Here is a 21,037-nt window from a genome sequence, read left to right as displayed (position 1 = left end):
TTTAGCAGATATCAAATCCCCTTCATTGTTTCTAATAAAAAAAGCCACAAAACTGGGATGTGGATTTCCTCTAAATGCACCATCGGAGTTGCATTTATACCACTCTAGAGGAGGACTATCCCATTGCGCACAAATTTACAAAAACTGTGTGGTTTATAATCCTCCAGAAGTTGAACCAGGTGAGGATAGGATACAGGTACATTTTTGAGCCAAGGATATCTGAATCTTGTTGGCCTTCAAATTGTACTACTTATATCATGTATCACTCTGCTGTATGTGTATGTACCTCCATGCAGTGTTGTGTTTCTCTTCTTCCATGTATGCCACAAAAGTATTGCAGGAACTGCCTGAAAGATAGGCTTTAATTTGGCATTACCCTTAGCTTCCCACTATTTATGCATTGCCTGCTTTACTTGGAACACAAGGACCATGAATACCTGCTGCACCTGTAAAATACTTTCATACCTTAGCTGCAAATTCTCCTGTCAGGAAAAGATGATCCATGATTTCCTGATTAGGCATAGAACAGCACCAACACCAGAAGCTAAGCAAAGTTACTAAGCTACCGAACTATATTCGCCAGAGCTCAGACCCGAAGCCGGTAGCTGAACTCGCCGCAAGAGTTCATAATTTGTTGAAAGAGAGCTACTTTTTCGAGCTGAGTGCGGTCGTGCCCGTGCCCGTGCCCCTGCCTTCTTTTAATAAGAGAGAGCGAAAGACTATAGGTTTTGATCAGTTTTTCATGTGTAATTTGTTTTCATCTCACACAATTTTAAATTTTTTATGGAGTTAAATGCATGTCCAAACACAACTCAATTTTCAAATATCTTTTTTCATTTTTCAAATATCACATTTTTATGTTTCACACCTCTTAAGGTAGCCTTGTTATATACTCCCTCCGTTCAATTTTACTTGTCCACTATTCCTAAAATAAATTTTTGTATTTACTTGTCATTTTTCACATATCAAGATAAGACAATATTTTTTTTCCCATTTTACCCATAGTATTAATTACTCACTTCAAATCATTTTTCAAATGCAATAAAAATATGCATCAATTAATATGAGTATATTGATAAATTATGTACTCCATTTATTATTTCTTAAACAGCGTAAAAAGTCCAAAGTGGACAAGTAAATGTGAACCGACGGAGTAGACAAAAGTAAGTACTCTTTTTCAATACTCTTATTTCAACTTCAATTAAATATTGTCCAATCACCAAATATATTCGGACATAAACATCACTTAGAAAAATCATGAAGATTAGTAAGTGGAAACTTGAAATAAAAAATTTGAAGCCCAAAATACTCAAAACACATGTTTTTCAAACTTTAAAAATCTCTAGTTCAAGCTAGAAATTGAAAGAATGCATCAAACTCACGACCAAACACAAATTTTTTTAAAATATTTAAACTTGGTCAATGATGTTTCTTGGGCTTATAACTGAAGCTTGGGATTACCTTGGTTTGCTGGTTTTATGTAAAAGTATAAAATACAGGATTACGATGCAAAAAATAAGAGAAAAAGAACAAAAAGACTTGAAGCTATAGCTTGATAGCGCAGAGTAAACATAAAAACCAACTCATTAAACTTCTATAGGAATAACTCCGGTTCCTCTGCTAATACCTATTCAATAACAGCAGCGATTTGCAAAAACAAAAAGCCACTGTTGTATTGAGAAAGCACCAACAGAGTCAACCAGATTTAGACAACAGTGACTTGTATGTCAGGCTTCTTCGGGTTACATTAGCAAGTTACAAACTTCAGGCATGCTTTGCAAGGATAGCCTCAGCAACACCTTGAGCTATAGGGTGATAACAATCACAAGCCTCGGTGAATACCCTTCTAGCAAAAACTTTTTCTTCTTCCTTCCCGGCACCTTGTACAAGTGTAGTATAGAGTGGACGAAGGTACTTCATCCTACCAACTTCTTTCAGAGTTTTCTCTACCACACCATAGTAGTCTCGGCACCTTGCTGAAATGGCAAGCTGAAGAAAACCTACTCGCACTTCATAGTCTTTTGATTCTGAGAGATGGTAGCGAGCATCTAAAGCTGTGACCTGAAAATAGCATAGAGTGACTTCAACAGTTTTCCAATTTATAACGGCATTTAGACCATATACATGTGTTTTTCAACCAATGGTTTAAAAGGTAAAAATGGAAGACGAGACATTTAGTCAGGTAAGGTGTGTGTCCTGTGGTATTAAGTTGATGCCTTGCAGGACTAAATTTTCTTACTATATTAGAAATATGATCACGATTTAAAGAAAAAGAAAAAGTAATTAGAGGGATGAAAACATTAATGATATTATTTAAAGGGAAAAAGAGCAACTTAGTTGGGGGAAGAAAACAATAACAAAGAACAGAGATTGAACAGAACATTTTTGTCGACTTGAAAACATCCATGTCTGCACTAGTTACCAGCTTCGTCGATAGAGTAGTTTGCCATCAAAAGAAAGAAGGCAGATTCTGATAAGCCACGTATATTTCATACTTATTCAAGGAGGAAGAAGCAAAGAAATATAGAAATCCTGGAGGATTGAGCAGTTACTTAATAAGTTACTGAAAGTTATCTGCTAGGCAGTTTCTTACAGTTACTAGAAGTTATATGTTCCTATCATAAATGTAGTTTAGTAGTTATGGGTCATCCAATTATATAAATAATGCATCTTAGTAATGTAGGATTGTATGGTAACCATCTATTGTATGCAGACAGATTGTTCTAAGAGATATGAGATGCTTGTGTCTCTCTATTATTAAAATATCAGAATAGGCCTTAGACTCCCACCCCGGTGATCATTCTGATTGCCGGAAACCTCTCTCTTCCTCCTTTTTTCTCTCTCTTCCCCCTCCAGCCACTCTCTCAGACCGCCCTCTTTCTCTTTCCTTCTTTTCTTTCTACTTTCTCTAGCCACTCCCTCAAATGGATAACACCATCTACTTTGCCGTAGGTTTCAAATCCTACGATATCATGAGATCTTCGGAAGCTACAGATGTTTGGTTCGACTGGACAGAAAGAAGCAGGAACTTTATCAGGAGAACTAGTTTCAATATTAAGACGATGGAATGGATTGTTCAGGTTATGTTGGAAGCCTCAAAGGTGCATGGAAACACAGTCAGAAGATGGAAGAAGAAAGATAACCTGTCGGAGATTTTTGTATCAAGAAATTACAATAGATATGGACGTTACATCAGCATCTTAAGCCTAAGAGGAAAAAGAAGGTCAGTTCTAATCATTCCGGAACTAGCTTTCAATGTTGGATGGAAAGATATTGCAGACAAAGTGGGTAGATTCATAAAGAGCCATGCCATCCAATCAAAAACTTTTTCCACCAGATTAACAGAGAAAAACATTCCCTATTCAGAGGCTGTAAGGAGCTTTAAATGGGCTAATAGGGATTTAAATGAGCCCTTACCAGTTGCTAGATCAAACCAGAAGAAAGAAGGACCTGTCCACATCGACAGTATATCCAGCCCACCCCACAATGAAGTTCTAAACAGGTGTATAGTGTGTAGCTTCCCCGAAAATGCATCAGAACTACCAACGTTATCAGATTTGAGAAGATGGTCTCAAAGCACATGGAAGCAAGCACATGGTTTAAACATTTATGAGATGGTGAACCGCTGCTTCCTCTTGGAGTTTGCCTCCAGAGAAGTGGCAGAAGAAGTAATGCTTAGCAGTGGAGATGGAGAAAACATCAAATCAGACTTCAATGGTGGACCCCCACTATAGGAGCTATTGATTCTCGCAAAAAACCTAACTCTGTCTGGGCAAAATTCGTAGGGCTTCCCTCCAACTATGGTCACAACAAACCTTCAAAATCATTGGGGATTTTTGTGGGGGATGGGTGGAGACGGAGGAGGAAACTCAGCTTCGTAACCATTTGAAGTGGGCTAGGGTTAAAATCAAGGGAGATGGGAGTTCTATCCCTATGGAGATGATGATAGAAAATGGAGGAATCCTTTACACCATCCAGATCTGGGTTGGATTGCCGGCGATTTTCTCTGCCGGAGAAGAGGTTTCTGCGTCATATCTGGTCCATCCTTCGGACCAGCGGTCTGTGAAAAATACAGCTGGGAAAGATGTACTTTTAAGCAGTGAGAAAGAGACAGGTCACGCGACATCCTCACGTGCCCTTGAAGCTGCTTTTCCTATGGACCAGCTGACCAAATTACCCAACTCAGAAAACTCTTTGGGCCTTAACAAATTTAGGGTTTTGGCCCAAATGGATGAGGCTCCACTTAATTATAATTCTCAGCCCTTTAATGAAGCACGTGTGGAGGCACATGACTGCGTTAATAAAAATCATCAAACTGACCCACTCCTTGTTGGATTAAAAGAGATCGCAATCAAATTTCTTCAAACCTACACTGCCTGGGAAGCAAAGTCGACTTCTCCAACAGAACAACCCACTCAAACCCTCCCTTCTTCTTTCTCAACAAAACAACCCAATCATGTTACCGACATACAATCAACCGAACCATTAGCCAGTCATGAGGTTTTTGTTCCGGTTCCCTCACACGATACCTCTGACTTACAAACCCCCGCTCCCTTCAAGAATGCAGAATTGCAACTTATGCAAGTCCACGAGGTTGAACCAGTTTCCATCCAGTCCCAAGAGATGCATGAAGCAGAAGTCGACTTGAACTGGTTCAAAAATAATATGTTAGAATTGAGTGAAACATATGGTGCAGCTTTTGTTGGATATGAGGAAGAGGCAAAAGCTCTTTTAATGAAACTTCACAAAAGGAAAATTTCACTGGAAAATCAAGAAGCTGGAGTGCAAGTTGTGGATGCCAAAAGTAAAGCTCCCAGAAATAGAGGATTAAGCAAACATGAATTGAAGTATTTAGAGTCAGACCTTAATGAAGAGGTTGAAGGAGTGAGAAGTAGGGGGAAGGTTCTTTCATTATCTTTTAAATGAAGGTAAATATATGTTCATGGAATGTCAGGGGACTTAACAGGGTCTCAAAGAGAAACCTTGTTAAGAGTTGCATTCAAGAATGGAGGGCAGATGTCTATTGTTTCCAAGAGACTAAATTGGAGAAAGATATAGAATTTTTTGCTAAGCAATTATGGGGAATTAGATGGATGAGATGTGACTATTTAGAAGCAGAAGGCAGCAAGGGTGGCATTATCATGCTATGGGATAGCAGATTATGGACAGGGGTTTTGATTGATAAAGGAACCTTTTCAATCACATACAGTTTTACATCAACTCAACATTCTTTCAGTTGGTGTCTCACTGGCCTATATGCACCACACTCCAGAATCGATAGACACATGTTGGGAAGAAACTGCAACATATAGAGGACTTCGGGAGGGACCATGGGTCGTTTGTGGTGATTTCAACACAAATAGATTCACGATAGAGAGAAGAGGCAGTTCCAGAATCACCAACTCAATGGCTGATTTTTCAGAATGGATTGAAGACATGGAGTTGTCTGATCCACCTTTGAATGGAGGGGAGATTTACCTGGTTCAGGGGGTGAACCACAATAGTGCAGCTAGGCTCGACAGGTTTCTCTACTCTACGGAGTGGGAAGAATCTTTTCAGATATATCAAACAAAAAATCCTGCCAAGGGTTGACTCTGACCACACACCACTTATGCTTGAATGTGGAAACTGGGATCATCAGAAGAGTTACTTTAAATTCGAAAATTGGTGGCTTGGGGTGGAAGGCTTTATTGATATGGTCCAGCAATGGTGGTCAAATTTTGCGGTACTTGGCTGTCCAGACTATGTACTCAGCACAAAACTTAAACTCTTGAAAGGTAAGCTTAAAGAATGGAGCAAGAGCAGGTTTAGTGAGCTGCTTAATAGGAAAAACAGTCTTCTAAATGAATTGGCTGAACTGGATCACTCACAGGACAACAGGGAATTAAATGAAGATGAGATGATGATTAGGGCAACTGTTTTAGTTGAGCTGGAAGATTTGTCTAACAAAGAAGAAGACAGTTGGAGACAAAAATCAAGGGTGTTGTGGTTGAAACAGGGTGACAAAAATACCAGGTTTTTTCAAAGAATGGCAACAGCTCATAAGAGGTACAACACTATTGACAGACTGATTGTTAGAGGTGAAGAGGTCTTGGAACCTGAAAATATTAAGAAAGCCATGGTGGATTTCTACAAGCAATTATACTCTGAAACAGAATCATGGAGGCCAAATTTTGACTACATCGGTTGTCCAAGGATCACTCAAGAAGAACAAGATTGGCTGCAAAGACCTTTCTCTGAAGCTGAAGTGATACAGATAATTAAGCAGAGTGCTATAGACAAGGCTCCAGGCCCGGATGGCTTCACAATGGGATTCTTCAAAGCTTGTTGGGACACAATCAGAGATGACATGATGCAGACAATTCACAATTTTCACCAGAATGAATATTTTGAGAAGTCTTTAAATGCCACTTTCATTGCTTTGATCCCAAAGAAATATGGAGCAGAAGAATTAAGGGATTATAGACCAATTAGCTTAATAGGAGGAGTATACAAGATCATCTCCAAACTCATCACTGAAAGACTAAAGACTGTCATGGGCAAGCTTGTCAATGACCACCAAATGGCATTTATTAAAGGGAGGCAGATCATGGATGCAACTTTGTTAGCTAATGAATTGGTTGACTCCAGGATCAAACAAAAGGTTCCTGGAATCCTATGTAAGCTTGATGTGGAAAAGGCTTTCGACCACGTGAATTGGTCTTTTCTTTTGAAGGTTTTGACTGATATGGGGTTTGGAGGGAAATGGAGGAACTGGATATTTTTTTGCATCTCAACTGTGAAGTTCTCAGTCTTAATCAATGGAAGCCCTGAAGGCTTTTTTCACTCCAGCAGAGGGCTAAGACAAGGGGACCCTTTGTCCCCCTTTCTTTTTGTCCTAGCCATGGAAGGACTCAATCACATGCTCAGAATTGCCAATACAAACAGTTGGATCAGAGGCTTTGGAACTACAAACAACTTGGGCATCAACATGGAGATTACACATTTGCTTTATGCAGATGATTCCCTTGTTTTTTGTGAAGCAAAAGTGGCACAAATCAGACACCTCAGAGCCATTCTCACCATTTTTGAAGCTCTTTCAGGTCTTCTTGTAAATTGGGATAAAAGCTGCCTTTTCCCTGTCAATCGGGTAGCTGACCTTCCAACACTAGCTATGATCCTTGGCTGCCAATTGGGATCACTTCCAACAATCTACTTAGGAATGCCACTTGGTGCTAAGAGCAAATCCATAGGGATCTGGAACGAGGTGATTGAGAGATGTGACAAGAAGCTAGCAAGGTGGAAAAGTCAGTACCTGTCTCTAGGTGGCAGATTAACTCTTATCAGTTCAGTCCTTGATGTCCTCCCCACCTACATGATGGGTTTGTTCCCCCTCCCCAAATGTGTGGAGGACAGATTAGACAAATTGAGGAGAAATTTTTTGTGGCAAGGCAATAAGGACAGAAGAAGCATGAATCTAGTAAATTGGGAAGTGGTAACTCTCAGCAAGAAGCAAGGAGGTCTGGGTATCAGGAATCTTAGTTTTCACAATCAGAGTTTACTACAAAAATGGCTATGGAGATTCAGTTTGGAAGACACTACATTATGGAGAAGATTCATTGCTCATAAATATGGTTTGTTAAACCAATGGACAACAAATGTGGTCACATCCACCTATGGGACCAGTACTTGGAGAACCATCAGGAACTACTGGCCAACTTTCAACAGCAACATTTGCATCGAAATTGGCAATGGTCTGAAAACTGCTTTCTGGGATGATGCATGGACAGGTCAAAACTCTTTGAAGAGCCTTTTCCCTGATCTCTACTTGATCAGCCTTCAACAGCAAACCAAGACCAACCAGGCATGGGACCATCAAGTATGGAATCTACTTTTCAGGAGAGCACTAAATGACTGGGAGATTGATAGAGTAGCAGAGCTATTACAAACTTTGGAACCCTTCAAGATCACTCCAGATATACCAGACAAACCAAAATGGATGCTAAATAGTAAGGGCTTTTTCACTGTCAAGTCTGCCTACTGGAATTATAGTCATAGAACCTCCACCACAGAGGTGTGGCCTTGGAAACTCATTTGGAAAATCAAGATCCCCCTAAAGGTCTCTTGCTTTGCTTGGCTAGTGGTTAGGAAAGCATGCCTAACACATGAAAGGCTACAAAGAAGAGGTTTTCAGATTTGCTCAAGATGTCTACTCTGTGGATTAGATGTGGAAACAAATGACTACCTTTTCATTCATTGCAAGACAACTGCAAATCTGTGGTACATGTTCTTTTGTATTCTTGGTGTTAGTTGGGCCATGCCTAAGACTACTTTTGAACTACTCAACAGTTGGCAAGGAATTGGCAACAGAAATGGAGAAGAGAACTGGTGGCAGCTAATCCCTGCTTGCATTTGGTGGATAGCTTGGAAAGAGAGAAATTTAAGACTTTTTGAAGACAAAAGCAACTCCATCCATAAATTTAGGATGAATTGTCTTAGTGTCCTATATTTTTGGTGTAAACAGAACTTATTGGGGGATATAGGGGATTTGATAGGTTTTATAGGCAAATTGTAATGATATAGCAGACTAGTCTTAGACTAGCTTTTGACAGCTTCACCATGGCTCTTTTTATGAGCTTGTAATTACCCCCTCAGCACTTCCAGGTGCTGCTTTTGGATATGAATACAAGATATTACCTTTATCAAAAAAAAAAAAATATCAGAATAACTTCTCTTTATTTATCCATTTCTGAACCTCTGTTCCTATTAGATTCAGGCTCCAAAATTAAGCAAGACAAATCGAATGAGCTTAAGATGACTTAATTACCCACAGTAATTAAAATTTCAAGGAAAAAAAAAGGACTTTTAGATCAACTCCCAGTAAGGCATACCAGAATCATAACCCTACAAACCGGTGGCCTATGGTTCAATGAATAGGAGAGGACAACGGTTATCTAAGGATCTCCTCGACTGCTCTCTGAGACAACAGTTGGGGAGGAAAATAAGATGTTTTCTGCGAGCAAATAAATGTCCATTAAGGCACTTATAAATGTCCGGCTCAATAAGAAGTCTGCAAAACTTTTATCCACTAAATCAAGGGGACATGTACAAATGCACAGAAGGAGAAGCACAAGCCTGCTACACACACATTCACATTCATATGGCAAATGCATTAGCAGACATTTGAATTGATTTGCTAGCGGCTTAAAATTGTAAAAACAAATTTTACAGGGAAACTAAGATGGGCTGCCGTCAAGCACTAGCTCCGACATGGGAGCAGAACCAGTTGATGGTTCATCATATTACAGATCCAAAGACGAAAGACAACTTTTTACAAAAGCAGGAACATGTATAGACAAGGCATATGCAGGACGTATATGTATGCGTGTTTATTTTGGTAGAAAAATTTCATATGATTCAATGAGATTAAGCACTTGTAAGTAGTACAGTTAACCAGGAATATAAAAAAAGTGTAAATAAGGAAAAGGCAATTACCTAATATTAGAAAAGAGAACAAAATAAGCGACACGTAGAGAATAATTAGCAAATTTACTTGGGGAAATTTCTCAGAAAATGGCACTACCTGAGTTGCTTCGACAGATTTAGGCAGGTTCTCAAGGTAAAGCTCCCATTCCTGTCCCTTCCAGTCAGCAACTTCATCCTCCCTTGGCATCCTACCTAGCTTGAACTCATTGGCGAGTGAAACAATCTTTGAATAGATGTTAGAAACTGGTTCCATGGCATCTGGAGGAATCCCTGTGCCCTCGGTCCAAAGTTTCAAATCGATCTCGTTTTCTATTCCAGGGACATTAGCTTTAAGGAAATCGAGAAACATATCGGTGTCAATAGATTGAAACTTGAAGGTAGCAATATACTTCTTCAGAAAGTCATCAAAAGCAGGTCTTCCAATCTGAGAAATGAAAGTGGATGAAAAGTAAGGTTCCGTTTATAGAAAGAGGAAAGTAACACCAGTTGGTCTACCAACCTGTCTCTCAATGCGCCATAAAAACTGGAAGCCTTTTTCATATGGAACTTGAGAATACACATCATCTGGATCAATGCCTGCCTGATTTGTCCTTAGCTTTGTGAACTCCATGTTGTCTTTGAATCTCTCCATTTCCTCAACAAGTCCCCTCCAACCAATTCCAATATTTAATGCAGCTATGTCCTCTCCTTGCACAGCCTCAACAATTCTTCGCTCTGCATATGTTGTAAAACCCTGCAAACAGATGATTCCACTCTAACTATTTACATATGTTACTTGTTAAAGAGAGCAAAACCTACCATCGTACATGCTTAAGCACAAGCTTGCAGCCAAAAGTTTATAAAAGCATCAGACATTTCTTTCATGCTCCTTATAATTATACATATTTCGCAAACTACAGTTTATATAAAACCACGTTTCTATGTATTTCACCAGTACCTACACAAGAAGAAGCCAACTCCCACCATCTGCAAACAACTCCAAAAACAAGCTAATAAATCAAAGGGCAGCCCGGTGCACTAAGCTCCCGCTATGCGCGGGGTCCGGGGAAGGGCCGGACCACAAGGGTCTATTGTACACAGCCTTACCTTGCATTTCTGCAAGAGGCTGTTTCCACGGCTAGAACCCGTGACCTCCTAGTCACATGGCAGCAACTTTACCAGTTACGCCAAGACTCCCCTTCAAACAAGCTAATAAATCATCATACAAAAAACGCAACAAAAGCAAGGGTGTCAAGTTAACTTCACCATTCCAAATCTTGCAAGAAGATCCTCTTAAACAATGCTTTGGAAGCCAAGAGTTCGAGGTGGAAGAATTCAATATTTTTGACAATGAAACTTTGCGTGATTTCCTAAGATCGCCAAATGATCTCAGAGGCCAAGTCATTCTAAACATGCTTGAAATGCATGCTAGCACGAAAACTATCACTCATAATGAAGTCCTGCTTACGCCGGCTAACACTGTTCCCTAAGTGAGTGTTTTATAGAACATTCTTGCAGGACAAATACCATATGAAAGTTTGAAGCCCAACTTTATATAGCCCTAGCGAGGAAACTCAAAGTTCCAAGGAATTTTAAACATAAAAGGAAAAAACAAATAGTAAAACATTTCTTTGCTTCTAAGGCTCTTTTCCTTTTATGTTGAGCCACAAGTTTTCTTCAGAACTTGATACCTAAGAGAACCTCCAATCACTAGCCAGAAACTTGGACGAAAATAGGAAACTAACAGCAGACCTTTGATCGGAGCCCAAATAAACAATGAATGCAGATCAGAGTGCAAAATCAAAAAATATCAACAGTGGACTGGTGGAACCTTCAACCCCAGTTTTAAGCATTCTCCATTTCAACATCCAACATCAATTTTTCTTCGGAGATTCATTCTGTTATGGCTTTTCCGATAATACATGATGCAGAGAGAGAAAAGGAAAGACTGGAGGGAACCATGTACGGAAAAATACAGGTTGAGTTTACGGAAAGATCCCACCTTACAAGACTTCTGGTTGCTGGATTATGTGTTTCTAGTAGGGGTGTCAAATGGGCAGGTCAAAATGGGTTATCTCAATAGGCGAGTCATGACCCGACCCGCCCAAGTTTTACTTGGGTCAAAGCAGGTTGGGTTAGGATGGGTTGAATTACGGATCATAACCCAACCCGCCTAAGTTAAAATTACTCAAAGTGAAGCAGCAGTAACATAAAAGTGGCGTTCAAGAATAAAGCAAATCGATGGATCAATGGATTATACTCATTTTAAAGGCTGTGAATCAATGATTAATAGGTTAATTAGAATATACTCATTTAAAAGGTTGTAAATCATGATTAATAGGTTAATTAGAATTATATTTGTACTGGCTAAAAATACTTATTTCAAAGGCATCACCTTTTGATTTGGAAAAGATTCAATCACATTCACATTTGAATCAGACTTTGATTTTGAACAATTTTCTAAAAGAAAAGAAAAGGAACAATTTAAAAAGAACTTTTGAGAAATCAGTAACAAAACTAATTTAGTAAAATGTAGAATTTCTTTATAAGAGAAGGGAGAAGAGGCGTAGTGGGTAAAGCTGAGAAATGATTTCAGAGAATATAAGCTATTCTTACGGGTTGATAGTTGACCCGTTGAGCAACCCAAATTGACCCGTCCAAAAGATGGGTTAGTTTCGGTTACAACCCAACCAAAAATTATCACCAACTCAACCCGTTAAAATTTGAACTATTTGGGGGGGTTACACATTTTTATGCGGTCAAGTTTACGACATCTACTCATTTCTAGGCACCGCAGTAGGTGGTAGAACACAAAGTTTAGGAGTAAGTTAGATTTTAGGATACATTAATGTCATTCAAAAGGTCATCAAACAAATTCAATTGAGAGAAGAGAACCTGAATGAGAAAGAAACGTTGATTTGAGGTATTCTGAAGAGAAGCAATTTAGAAGCAAGTTTATGAGCTCAATTATTCCAAAGAGGAACTGTTAAGCAACAAGCAAATAAACTACAACTAAGCAATGTTGAATTCAATAGGGAATGAACTAATAGCGCAAGAGGAACAACTTGATCTGCACTATTTTTTAATAGCAGCGATCAAAAGAACGTTACTTGAGCAGAAGGCAGTTGTATTCTGGAAAAGGCTCACCGAAACTTCCTGTGAGGAGACAGAGTTGAAAAAGAAAGGTTTACAGGCTTGTGCAATTGTTATGAACAAAGTTAGAAAATCTACCAAAGTTGCTGACATGAATTTGGAAGGTGGAATCGAGATGATCGCAACAAAGAAGAGATCACGCCCAAATAAGAGGTCGATTGCCTCGGTCAATTACCATCTATAATAGGAAATATATTGTTACTAGAAGATTACAACATCAATCAATAATAGTATAAATTTCAAGTTTACTCTCTTGATGACAACTCCGCCTGTGTGAGCTCGCTCACATTGCCGGTCCCAAGCCCGGATAAAGGAGGAGGGTTGCCGAGGGTCAATCGGAAACAGCCTCCCTACCCAGGTAGGGGTAAGGCTGCGTACATCTTACCCTCCCCAGACCCCACTATTGTGGGATTACACTGGGTTTGATATGATATGATATGACTCTCTTGATGACTTGTGTTGATTCTCTCCCAGCTTTGAGGTTATTCCTTCATTTACTTGATATTTTTTTTTTTTGAAAATGTAACATTGGTATGGATTGACTTGATCAGTGCATAGATTGCACTGGAACCATATTTACAGCAAAAGTGAGAAAGCTGATCCAAAACTCTGAAAATCTAACAAGAGCCTAGGATTTCAGTTATGGAATCAGTCTCCTCAAAGTAAATCTGCTTGCACCAAAAACAAAAAGTTTGACACAATTTAGCTTGATCTTTTGTACATCACTACTACTGTCTTCAAAGCACCGTGAATTCCTCTCTTTCCATATTGTCCACCAAATGCAAGCTGGGACAATCCTCCATCTATCTCTGTCTGAGGCTTCTATTCCTGCCTCCTCCCAAATATGGAGTAGACTAGTAATCCTATTTGGCATTACCCAGACAATGCCCCTGAGATTCACAAAGATCCTCCAAAGCTGTATTGTGATCCGACAATGTAAAAATAGATGGTTGACTGTCTCACCCTCTTCACCACATAAGTAACATCTGGAACAAAGAGAGAATTTTCTCTTTTTTAGGTTTTCTTGAGTCAGTACTGCTTCCCTTGCCAACAACCATGTGAAACATGCAACTTTGAATGGTACCTTCACTTTCCAAATGTGCTTCCAAGGCCAAAGTTGCACCTGCTGGTTACTCTGGTTCAAAAATTTGTATGCTGTGCTCACTTTGTAAATGCCTTTGCTGTCTTCTTTCCACCTCAATTTATCTGCACCTTCTTGTATGCCTTTAAACTCTTCTAGTAGCCTGAAAAACTCTGTCAGTGTGTTGATTTCCCAGTCATTGAAGTTTCTCCTGAACTGAAGGTTCCATCCATGATTGTCCCATACCTCAGCTATTTTCTTGTGTTGATTTACTGCCAGCCCATGAATGACAGGAAATAATTCCTTTAGACTAGTGTTTCCCAACCATTTGTCCTCCCAAAAAGAAGTTTTGTGGCTATTTGGCATTGAATTCTTTTCAATCCAACTTGTTACAAGGATTTGAGAAATTTGGTTAATGGGATCTAAATCTTTGAATGGTTGGATGGTTTCTTTACACCTATTTATGTTGAGTTTCTTCAATACAAAACACTTCAAAAGACGTCTACCTAGATAGATTTGTCATTCAAACGAGGAATAGTATAACATGTGTCCCTCAATCGCCTACATGCAGTCCTTGGATCATTGATTCAGGATTTTCTGATCAGATTCCTGGAAAGGATTCTCTTCTCTACTATTTCTTGTTCTAATCTTTTTTGACAGTCACACAGGCGAACTGATCACAAACCACGGTAACCGGAATAAGTCTAGTCAGCTCACTTCCTTCATTAGCTTTTATCAGAAAGCACTTCCTTCATTAACCTCAATCTGAATTCTTTATAATCCTGGTTGTTCGTTGACTCTGTTGACATACAGGAACACAGTACGGGACGAATCACTGTACCACGCGTGAATCACATGGATTTTATTACCTTAGCCTTCCTAATTCATCTACAGCCTATCCTCCCGTCCACAGCTTGTCCTGTTACTGATTTGGCTAATCTATTACATAGACAATCAGGGCATTCTAGTTATCAGAACTTCAAAAATGGTATCTAATTTGTCTTACTTATCTGCTTTAGAATGTGATTCGTGTTAACTCAGTAACCATATTCGTCCCCTATTCCTCAGCATCCTGATAATCGAGCAGAGTCTCCTTTCATCAAATGTTTGGGATCCTAGTCGGGTTAGTTCTACTTTGAAATTTCACTACTTCGTCAGTTTCACTAATGATTACAGGGTGCACTTGGATATTCATGATGAAAACTCAAGCTAGGCTTTGCTCAATTCTTTCTTTCCTGTCTTATTCTCTCACATGGTACCAGAGCAGGCAAAAATCATATGTTTATGTCTCACCGACTCCTATTATAATTTATCTCAACAAACTCTATGAAATCCACAAAATCCAAGTTTAGCAACTAATTCATATTATACCATATGCTAGAGAACAACATGCTTTAAAGTTTAAACTAACCAACAATCCTAGTTGTGTACAGATATGTCAGACAATATGAAGCATCAAGTACAAACCATAAAAGTTCATCAAGATAATACACAATAATAAATGCCATCACATTATGAAATTATGGACCATAATCACAAAACGATGCTAAATGTTTGTGTTATCTCAAGTATATAACTCAAAAAGGTAATAATACCTCATTCAACCAAAAGTGATCGTTGTTCTTGTTTGTGATCAAATTCCCTGTCCAGCTATGAGCAAGTTCATGAGCCACCACCTGCGCTCCACTGGCGTCCCCCTTGATCACAGTTGGCGTCAAGAAAACCATCCTCGGATTCTCCATTCCACCATAAGGGAAACTCGGTGGCAACACCAAAAGATCAAACCTTTCCCAATCATAAGGTCCAAAAAGCTTCTCCCCGACCTGAATCATCTCTTCCGTACCAGCAAACTCTGTAGCAGCAGCATCCAAAACCTCGGAAACAGCTTCACCATACACCTTAGTCCTAGGCCCCACCTCTCTAAACCCCAACTCCCCAACTGCAAATGCAAACAAATAAGGAGGTATAGGCTGTTCCATCACAAACTCCTCAACCACCCTATCATCTCCACACCACACCGAATCCTCACAAACCCCCTGCCCCTCAGACATCACCGGGGGCCGCCTCTCCACGTGTCTGGCAGACATAACCCCCGACAACTCACGCGGGATGTTCAGTTTCGCAGCGTATTTGACACGCGCAGCGGGTGTATCTTGACAAGGAAAGATAGAACGGGCATGAATAGACTGACATTGGGTGTACACAAAAGGGTGAGTTTTGTTGAATGTTTGAGGTGGGGAAAGCCATTGAAGAGCAGAACTAGAAGGGCTAGTTTTTGAAAGAATCAAGATTTGGGTATGGTTAGAAAGGGAAACAGTAAGTGATTGTCCAAGAATAGGGTCTTGTTGGGAAAGAGTGAAAGGTAGTGGGGAAAGGGAAAGTGGGTCAAGAACAGAGGTGATTGAGAGGGAACGAGTGTCAAGAATGAGGGGTCCAGTGTAAGGGGTGGGTAGGGTGAGAAGAGTGGCAGTAGAGATTGTGGAAGATGGGAAGTCGAAGTAGAAAGTGAGGGAGATGTGAGTGGTGAGTGGGTGTGTTGAATCAGTGAATGAATGTGGATCAACAGGTGCCATGGGAAGTGATCAGCAATGAAGGTTTTTGGAACAAGGTTGGAGAGTAGGATGATGATGGAAGAAGAGAGAATTCGCAGCGTACGTTGTTGTGTTTGAGGGTTTTGCAATGGCAGAGAGGTATAGGTGCGCAGGGACGGGAATATTGGCTCCACTTAAAATAAAAATTTAGGAGAAACTATAATCACCACATTAAATCTATATATATATAATATAAAAGCTGGCGTAATCCCACGCTGCACCTCTCTTAGGTTAGGATTTGTATTTATCTTTTTTCTCAATTTTTTGAACTTTTTCTCTTATATTTTCTGAAAATTCCATCTCCATAACTCACACCTCTTTAATTTCATAACACACACACACATATATATGTATTTAATAATCTCAATAACTCCCATGGCTTTCATTTTCATATATATATATATATATATATATATATGTATGTATTTAATAATCTCAATAACTCCCATGGCTTTCATTTTCATAACCTCCAAAATTAAACATCATAAATTTTGTTATCAACTAGAAAGCCAAAAGTCTCCATCCAAAAAACAAGGGAGACGAGAAGATGTTGTCAATTCATTATACTACTCAGCTAAAGAGAGTAAATATTCAGGAAAATAAATAATGAATGATCCAATTTCAGTTTCTAAAATTTCTGATTTTCAATAAATTCTCATTTTCTGGTACTAAATGAGAGCAATTGATGGTGATCTTACAAACTATATTATGACACTGGTGAAGATATCTTTTTTCCCTCTCATCGGTTTCTCCTTAGCATACTTTTTCTCTTATGCACGTTTTGCTCGACTTTAGCTACTTTGCCATCTCCTTATCCTATGAAGAAGCTAGCCTGGTGAGTCTACAGCTGGAGCTTCTAATTGAATTCAACACATTTGATAATTTCTCTTCTTTTCGATTTTAGTCTCTGGTCATTCACTGTATCTATCATCTATGGACTAATTTCTAATTTCTTCTATAAATTTGTTTCTCTATTTTGGTCAGATGAGTATTCTATATATGTTTGTTATAATTTGTTTGACAAATTTCATTTGGAATGAGTCAATTATTAAGCAAGATATATTAAAATAATTCATTAATCTTATAAACTTAAGATCTTAGAAGTATATATTAGAAAAAATTGTAAGATGAGTCAAGTAAGTATATAAATATGATATTTTCGAATGTAGAAATTCAATTGGTTTACCTGAAATTTTGTAAATATTTTATTCATAATTTTGTGTTCATCATCACACGTTACTCAATCTCTTTCTGTTTAAATAGGAAGTAGTATAATTTGCTTTTTCTTTTATACCATAACGGTTTGTCAAACGAATAGTGACAAACATTAATCGTGACCTCCAATTTTTCTCGCTTATCTCCAAATCAATAGCAAAATTACTTGGGAAAAATATCTCAATAGAAAAAAAATACTAAGGTATTGTTTTGCCATAAATTCTTTTATGAGAATATATATTCCAAAAAATATATATGTTAGGACATAAAATAAGAGACTGGCTAGAGAAGTTATACTGCCGTAAAATTGTTTACTGAAGGAAGAAGATTAATTTCACTAGGTGAGAATTTTTCATCTCACTGACCAATTACTAAGGAAGCCTAAAAGACTCAATTATTCTTTGGACTTCTCCTGTTTTTTATTAGCAATATTAAAGGTGAAAATGAATCCTTATAGTCTTCAATGGCCGCACTTATAAATGTATCTTTGATGTCGTTTGATTGATAAACAAGTTATGCCCGAATTATATAGATAGAATCAGAAAACTTCTCCAAATGCACAGAAGTAACTGATGTTATTTAATTTATATATGTTGTGTTTTCAATTTTTTCAAGTTTCTATATGAATTTATTAATTTTTTATTTTTAGAATTTGAATATTAGGACAATATATTTTGTAAGTTTAATAAGATTTATTATGACCGCTCGAAGCGCGGCCTAATTCCCTAGTTACCTATAATTGTTGGGTTGTATGTATCTTCTGTTTTCTGCATAATAATATACACATAGGTTAAGTAACACTTTATGTATGATTTTATGCGACAAATGAAATAAGAATATTGGTCTTAATAGTACAAGAATTAAAATAAAGAAGCCATAGTCTTTAAATTTTCTTTTTTCTTAAAATTAATTCATATCTTATAATCTTTGCATTATGATCGTCGCATAAATTACTTCCAACAACAACCGTTAGTATTAAACAATAATCAAAGCTACACGCGTGTCTAGACATATATTTAAGGTCAAATACATAGATAGATAGTTGGACTCAATTACATAAATAGATACTTGAACTCAATTCTTACTTTGGCACTTTTTTTTTGTTTTGCCAAATTTATTTTGACACTTTACTCAAGCTTGTTCCGGTTAAACTCTCCGACCCACATTAAAGTGTACCATTTAGACACTTCCTACATACGTGGCAAAGAAAGTGACTCTCACTTCATGTTGAGTGAGTGAGAAGCTGAAATGGGACCTTTGTTTCTAGTTACTCATATTAAAAGTATTTTTGGTGGTGAGTGTCATTTTATTAATTTCGATGTCTATATTATTATTTTTACTATTACAAGTATCGAATAGATATAAAACTATCAATTGTGCAATTTGTTCAATAATTAATTCTTTGTGAAAATGAGAAGAAAATGCTCCCTACCCGGCTTTCATGCAATCAAGTTTCTTACATGTACAAATTATTTGCAATTTTGTACATCGAAAAATTGAACCGAAATAATGTTTGTTCGATTCTAATTCTCTCATTCATGAACTAAAATTTAATTAACCGAATCGAATAATGAAAACCAGAAAGATAGATGCCCACCTAGATGCCCACCCTTAAAAACAATGGGAGAGAAAAAAGTTAAAAATGAAATTGCCAAGTGTCACCTTTTAATTCGGAGACGAAAGTGATGTAAGGGGATTAAATTTGTTTCCTTTACTGCTTCTTTATCTTGGATTAATTAGCCAAAGCCATGTGTCATTCTTTTATCGAATGTTTTGACCAAATAACTGTGTGTGAAGTCTACCCACTCTATTTTTGTTAAGAGTTTAAGTTTGATGCACTGTCAATGTACTATTTTTTTACACTATTAGATAATATTGACCTGTTATAACCGGTTACCAATTTTTTTATATATTCTTTTGTTTTTTAAAAAAAAAAATTACGCACTGATATTTTTAATATCCTACTTTCTCTCTTGAATTTCCTTCAAACCCTCTGTCTTCAAATAGTCTATATCAACAAAACTTTAATTCTTGAACAGAAAAGGGCCACAAATACCCTTAATCTATGGGAAATGGCTCAAAAATGTCTTTCATCCACCTATTCGTTTAAAAATACCCCTAACTTATTCATTTGGCTCAAGAATATCCCTCAAACTAACACCCTAAACTTAATAATTTTTTAGTTTAAAAAAAGCCACACGGCTTGTTATGATTGACTACATATATTATTTTAATTTAAGAAGTAAACCCACTCACTTTTAAACTCAAACCCAATGACCCGACCCGTTTCTTTTACCCCACTTTCCTGTTATACTTTTTTTCCAACTGCAAACTTACAAGAAAAAAAAAATCCAATCAGTTTAATAGCCTCATATACATAAATAATCTTATAAATTAACTAAAATGAAAAAAAAAAAAAAAAAAAAAGGGGGAAGAAAACGAGTCATTAACACTGATGCTTAATGAAGGAATGCATCTCTCGCAACACACCACCCTCCAGAACAATAAACTATTTTTTATTTTTATAACTGTAGATTTGCTCATACTGTCGCGTAACAATAAACTAATCAAAGAGAATAACAGTGAGTGTAAATTTCAAAAGCAAAAACGGTTGTCTCACCGAAACGTAACTTTTAATAGCTGAAATTTATGGGGGGAAATTACTGAATGTTCACCCCTTAATTGGAAAAGAAATGTGGAAGGGACTGGAAATACAGAAATAAATAAACCAAATACATGCTCGAAATTTTCACATATATAACTTAGTAAGAAATCCATTTGAGGACAGCGGCTTCTAATTAGTGAAATTTACCTATGATGAAAGTGGGGGGAAATTTAACTCAAAGTGACTAAAAAGTTTCATAATCACTAATGGCGACACATTTGACAAAAATCAAGTCAAGCCCAATTAAAAATATGATTAAGTTAATAAGAGCCTGAAATGTAATTTTTAAAATTTGTTAATCTTTTACAAAATACAAAAGCACCCCAACTTAATCCCAAAACACCCATCAGCAACCCCCCCCCGCCCCCCGCCCCCCCCCCCCTCTCCTCCTCCTCCCACGCACCCCAAAAAAAAAAATTAAAATGTTTTGATATTTTTTTTTTTAGTTTTTCACCAGGCCCCCCCCTCCTCCCCTCACCGCCACCCCCCACCACCCCCCTCCCCCCAAAAAACATTTTAACAAAAGTTTTGAAATTTTTTCTTCTTTTTTTTATTTTTTTCACCAGCCCCACCCTCCTCCTCCCACCTCTCACCCCTTCCCCCCCAAATTTTTTTTTTGTTTTATTTTTTTTGCCCCCCCCCCCCTCCTCCTCCCACCCCTCACCCCCTTCCCCCACCCCCCGTGACCCAACACCCTACCACCTCCACCCTCAAAAGAAAAATTGGTTTAAAAAAAAAGTTTTGAAAAGTTTTTTATTTTGATTTTTTGCACCCCCCACCCCCCCAAACTCCCCCCAAAAAAAAAAAAAAAATTTAAAAGAAGTTTTGAATTTTTATTTTTTATTTTGTTATTTCTTACTCCACCCACCCACCCAAAAAAAATTAATT

The 21,037-nt window shown here is 37.9% G+C and overlaps 1 protein-coding gene across 1 annotated transcript; it reads right to left on the bottom strand.

The window, feature by feature from the left end:
* Window positions 1–1,566: 1,566 nt before the first annotated feature.
* Window positions 1,567–16,414, bottom strand: LOC132059613 (leucine aminopeptidase-like). Its single transcript, XM_059452267.1, has 4 exons — window positions 15,274–16,414; window positions 9,965–10,198; window positions 9,563–9,889; window positions 1,567–2,061 (listed from the first exon to the last, which is right to left on the bottom strand). The coding sequence occupies exons 1-4, from the start codon at window positions 16,249–16,251 to the stop codon at window positions 1,765–1,767; spliced, it is 1,836 nt and encodes a 611-aa protein (XP_059308250.1). The 5' UTR covers window positions 16,252–16,414; the 3' UTR covers window positions 1,567–1,764.
* Window positions 16,415–21,037: the final 4,623 nt, after the last annotated feature.

Source organism: Lycium ferocissimum, chromosome 6 (assembly GCF_029784015.1).
Source record: "Lycium ferocissimum isolate CSIRO_LF1 chromosome 6, AGI_CSIRO_Lferr_CH_V1, whole genome shotgun sequence".
Classification (NCBI taxonomy): Eukaryota; Viridiplantae; Streptophyta; class Magnoliopsida; order Solanales; family Solanaceae; genus Lycium; species Lycium ferocissimum.
This window is presented reverse-complemented; position numbering and strand designations above follow the sequence as displayed.

Excerpts from the sequence above, each read along its gene's own strand:
- LOC132059613 (XM_059452267.1), bottom strand. The coding sequence starts at position 16,251 with ATGGCACCTGTTGATCCACATTCATTCACTGATTCAACACACCCACTC. Across the intron at positions 9,890-9,964 it reads TATGGCGCATTGAGAGACAG|ATTGGAAGACCTGCTTTTGA; the intron begins GTTGGTAGACCA and ends TTCATTTCTCAG. Across the intron at positions 2,062-9,562 it reads AATCTGTCGAAGCAACTCAG|GTCACAGCTTTAGATGCTCG; the intron begins GTAGTGCCATTT and ends TGCTATTTTCAG.